Below are 5,231 nucleotides of genomic sequence, written 5' to 3'. Positions count from 1 at the left end.
TGCCACAGGTGCTTGGTGCAAGTTACACTGGTTGCTGAGAGAGATAGCAGTAAGGGACACAAACTCATTTAGCTTGGATACAGCTCTAGAGGCACTCGAGTGCAAGCAGTGGAAGTGCTGCAGACGTGCTGTCTCGAGTTAGGTACAATCTGTGGGGAAGTGGAAAGCATCTCCCAGGCAGCATGCTCCCCCTCCTTGCTGTACATACACAGCTGTGTGCAGGGATTGGTAGCATTTGCTTCTGACCAAGAAAATGCTCAGAGTGCCTGGGAATGTGAGTCCCAAGCAAAGTAACCAGCCCCTTTGTGTTTGGATTTACTGACCCGGCACTGAGCTGATTTGGCTCCTGGGGACTGGAGAAGCACAAGACCAAATGCATTTATCTCTCCTGGTGGGAAGCTGGTTTAATGCCTTATTACTGTAATTGCCAAATCCATCAGTCATTGCTGGCTGTCTCCAAGACTTCATCCTCTTTCACCCTCTGCTCAGGAAGCCAGATAGCCAGCCTATTCTGACAATGCTCACAGAAAAGTGCTTGGGATTTGTTTATTCTGGACTATATCTCTGGGCATCCTTGTTCCTGTCTTTCTTTAAAGGTAAGCTCATCTGTTGTTGTCCAGTTTTGGGGGATTTTGTTTGTTTGTTTTTCTTTCATTTTTTCTAAACACTAGTCACATCCTACCCTATCTCTATTTTCAGAAAGACTTTTATCTGCTTGTAGTTTAAACTTTGTTAGAGTCCAGTGTTGGTCCCACTCAGTTTTGTAATCAGTTTGAATAGGTTTGTGGATCTTACACTGCTGGACACCTTCATTTAAGAAAGGAAAAGGTGTGCTTTTTTTTTTTTTAATGAAAAGTGAGTAATTTTCACTTTCAGAAATGAATTGAAATGATTTTGTTTTAAAAAAAGAATATGTTCTTCCTTTCCTTTAAAAATTTAACCTATCCATGTTTTTTTGGGAATGGAAAATTATAACTCCAGGCTGGACAGGATAGCTGTGAGAACCCTGTAGGTGTGAGGGTGAAACGTTATTGCTCCACAAAAAAAAAAAAAAAAAAAAAAAAAAGACCAGAAAATTGTAACTGTTTACTTTCTATACATCTTTTGGGAAGATTTATAGCCGCATAAATACATAAATTTACTACTTCTGGTTTGTTTTCTCTTCTAACTCTTAGTATGTTTAATAAGAATACTTCCAGACTGTGACGGGAGGGAGTTGGAAACATCTAATAAAAATAACAGTAGGCTTCTGTAGTCTAAGGTGTTACCTGTGACCAAGCTATCTTCTGAAGTTTCAGCATGTTACAAACAAATGTAGGAACTGTGGGATTCTTCCAAAACATGGAGGATTGCAAGGCTAACAATAAAGAATTTTGAAATGAGAAGGGAGGGTGAAATAGCCACAGTCCTGAAAGGTGTTCAGAATTCTACATAGAATGTGCTTTTATTGCTCCCTAACAGCTCCTATACATGCCTGCAGCAACTATAAATTCTAAAACAGTATTCCAGGTGTGAGGGACCATGTCATGTTACTCATGATTTATGCATAGAGAAAGGACAATTGTCTTTTTAAAGCAGAGTAAGTGGTCTGCATATTTCAGAAGCGCAGGGGCATGGGAAACTTACACAGATGTGATTTTGCACTGGGATATTTGTGCCACGCAGATAATTTCTCACTAGTTTATCTGAATCTGCAAAATATCCATACATTTCATTATAACAGCTCCACATTTCAGCTGCCTAATATAGCAATTGTATTGCAGAAAAAAATGTTTCCCCACCTTGTGAAATTAAGAACCTTGCTATCTTTGTAAGCTGTTTATGTGCTACTTCAGGAGCTGAACTAACAGGCAGGTGATGGGAGCTAGTCACTTTGTGTGCAGTCCCATTTTGAGCAGTTGCGTATCATGTAAATACTGCCTTTTAAATACTAAGTAATCACTGATTCATTGGGGAGGATGCTTAGTTTCTCTGAGTGGCACATGAAGACACAAACTGCTTTTATAAATAATTGAGTCGATTTTTTGTTAGCTGCTTTTACTAGCAGTTTTGCAAGTTTGCACTTTTACAGACAACTGCTAAAGCAAAATAAAATGAACCTCTGATTAAGGTGGTCTGGTCAAACCTCTGCTGTGGATAGTTTGTTTTGTTTGTTTTTTTTTTTTTTAAAGAAGAGCGGGGGGAAAAAGCCCCAGGAATTGTGTAGTTGGGGCAGAAGAGAAAAAAGTCAAGATTATCTTAGCAGATTACTAGTAGCAGAGTCCTTTAACAGAAGGTCCGAATGAACTTCCCCAGGATTCCTCAGTGCACCCACATGGAAGTCACAGCAAGCCCATCATAGCTAACATCACTCACTGAGTTGTTTCAACAGAATTCATAACAATTTCTCAACTACTGAAAACTTCTGCAGGGCTGTTTTACAGTAAAGTTGTGACAAGGACTAAGTAAAAAACAAAACAAAACAGGAAGAACTTGGCATTTTTTTCAGTCCTTCCCACAACTTTTTTCTTCAAATTGACACTGCTTGCACTACTGCTAGGAGCCCTGATAGACATGTCATTCATGTTAGGTCATTGTAGCCCCCCTTCCTGAAAAGCCTGGAGCTAGTTATGCTTTCCTGGGACATGGTTCCTACAGAAAATCTGGAAACTTGTTCTTAGCCTCCCTGGATCACAGATGAAATCTCTCAGAGCCAGATGTCCCTTCCAGGCCAGGTGCAATCCTTGAAGGAGCACCCAGAGGATGGAAGAACCCTGTGAGTCCCAGCAGCTACATAACCACCTCAGGTGGAGGGACTTGAAAACCCTGCTCCAGGGAGAGTTAGGAAGGTAGGGGTCAGACCCACTCCTGCTCTTTTCTCTGAGCACGGCTCAGTCTGCATGGAGTACTCCTGGGTAACCACATGGGCATCTAGCCTCTCTGAGGAGTGTTACCTTCAGCTCACTGCACAAGCACCCGCTGGATTTGAACATCCAGGGTAGTTAAACAAGCACTTTGCTAGTCAAGCTAGGCATTCTGATTACTGTGCTTTTATGTCCTTTTTTTTAAAGTGAGGTCACTGTGGCCACACATGCCACACAGAGCAAAGTCAGACCTTTTAGTTTCTTTGCACTGTGAAGCCTGACATCACAGTCATACTCCGGCCATGTGGCTAAAGGCAAAGGCAAGCTGAGGACAGAGTCTGTCCTCTGCAGCCCAGTGGGAATGTTAAGTGCTCAGCACTGTGGGACAAATCCTATGGCAGGGGATGCTGCAAGCGAGCTAACCAGCTAAAAGATGTAAATTATGAAGTAGTAATTCAGCCTGACTTGGTGAACCCAGCCACTGCAAAGACACTTTTCTTTGGCTCACAATACAGAATTGAATTCCTGTGCAACACTCATTTAATGCTTTCTCATATCTTTGCTGATTTAGATGAGCTATAGTGATCACATTAGAACACTACTGGTGACCTCTAGGCAAAAAGCCTCACAAAGATACTGTTCTTGGTTCACTCCCATGCAAGCAGGTGCTGTTTCTGCAGCAGCAGTAGTATTGGCAAAACAGTCTCAAAAGGCCAGATTCTGCTGCCAAGCTACAATTTCTCTCATGTGAGCTAGTTAGACTGAGGTGATGTGAGTTTAGAGATCTGTGTAGCAGGAAGAAGCAAGGCTGGTACTTAAATACCTATATATGGAGTCTAAACTTCAGGCATTAGCTGAGTAGGACTGATAGAACTGCAGTGAGCTGTGTTAATCAAACTGGTTTTACTTCAAAGAGTCACTGTTGAATAGATGTAAGAAGTCCTGTGCCTTAATAGAGTACAATGTAATGTCATTGGTAATTGATTTGGTTGGCAAAGGAGTTTCACTTCTAGATCTTATAAATGTCACCAGACTAGAACCAGGTGTTAAAGTCAGATAGTTTAGAATCTTTCATACTCTTAATTTGAGGCTTGAAGGTTGCATTCTCCTCAGTTACCCACATTCTCTATGTTGATGTTCTGCATTGTATCACCCAACTGAATGAATCACAGTTTCAAAGATAATAGTGCAGCTGATGCAAGTTTAAAATAGAAAAGATACGAGGAGGACCTTTGCTTCTAGGTATTTTCTTACATATTGGCTAAAAAAGATGCCACACTTGCACCTTGCAGATATGGGAAATTACTGCCATCACTATAATATCTGGGAGCACAGACACCAGAGTCTGGTCACTCTGGATGCTTGAATATATGCTAAGACATCAAGTACACATGGAGTTAGACAGGACTGAATGTACTTCTCATAGCACATGTCTGTTTATAAATGCCACTCTGCTCTGTGCTCAAGAACACTAGTGCAGAAACATGTGTCAACACATTCAAGACAGGCAGGCAGAGTCCTAGGCAGATCTCTGAGATTATTTCCTGTTAATGTATGCTACGGTAACATGCTGTACATGCTTGCCTCTTGAGATTGACTTTTCAGTTCAATGAACTTCATTTGCGTCACTAATCTTCTATGTGCCTTCACTGGCACAGCTCTAAGGCTGCTCTGTATTATCATAGGCACAGCTGCCACTGTGCAGCTGGCCCAAGCTTGTGATAAGTTGCCAGGCTCCAGGAAAGTTGGAGGTATTTTCATGCACATTTGCTGATAGTCTTCCCAGCTGTGGCTTGTAATTAAGTCAGTAAATTGCAATAGAAAGAGAACTAGTAGTCAGCATGAGTACTTAGCATGTCAACAGTGAGGTGCAGGTGACTATGTCCTGCCTTGCTATCAATTGGCTTTGCTCAGTTAGAGAAGTTGTAGTTACCAGAACGCTGAAAAGGATATCTGCAATCCTTATGACCTTCCAGAAAGCGATATCTTCAGTACTTGCTACATTCTAGAACATTGCAGAGAAAGCCACTGTCCTCATTTCTGTCCTTAATGCAACATAGATTTGGACAGAAAAAAGACTTACAGAGAACGGTTAGGCTTGAGGAGATCTCATTTTGCATTGAGGACTCCAACAGCCTAAAGCCAATTTGCAGACTGGGCTGACAAGACTATACACTGTGTTCCCTGAAGCTCAGCTGTGGCTACACAGAAAAGAATCTCTGGTCACTTAGATCTCCACCATGCCAAGAGAGAAAATTAAGTTGTAAATTGGAAAAGATATGTCTGTGGTAGCTAAGGTGAGAGGCGATCTGGTCTATACATATTCATGGACTGGTAGAATAACTTGGCTGGAAGGGACCTCCAGAGGTTGCCCAGTCAAACCGCTCT

At 41.7% G+C, this 5,231-nt stretch overlaps 1 protein-coding gene across 1 annotated transcript in view; it reads left to right on the top strand.

The window, feature by feature from the left end:
• The first annotated feature begins 466 nt into the window (after window positions 1-466).
• The window catches only part of LOC104295330 (neuronal acetylcholine receptor subunit alpha-7-like), a 67,911-nt gene continuing 63,146 nt past the window's right edge, over window positions 467-5,231 (top strand). The window contains exon 1 of the mRNA XM_009895070.1: window positions 467-596. Within this exon, the coding sequence (XP_009893372.1) occupies window positions 518-596 (79 nt within the window). The 5' untranslated portion in view covers window positions 467-517. The remainder of the gene's footprint in view (window positions 597-5,231) is intronic.

Source organism: Charadrius vociferus, unplaced genomic scaffold (genome assembly GCF_000708025.1).
Source record: "Charadrius vociferus isolate BGI_N301 unplaced genomic scaffold, ASM70802v2 scaffold271, whole genome shotgun sequence".
Lineage (NCBI taxonomy): Eukaryota > Metazoa > Chordata > Aves > Charadriiformes > Charadriidae > Charadrius > Charadrius vociferus.
Note: the sequence above shows the minus strand (reverse complement) of the source record. Positions and strands in the feature narration are given on the sequence as shown.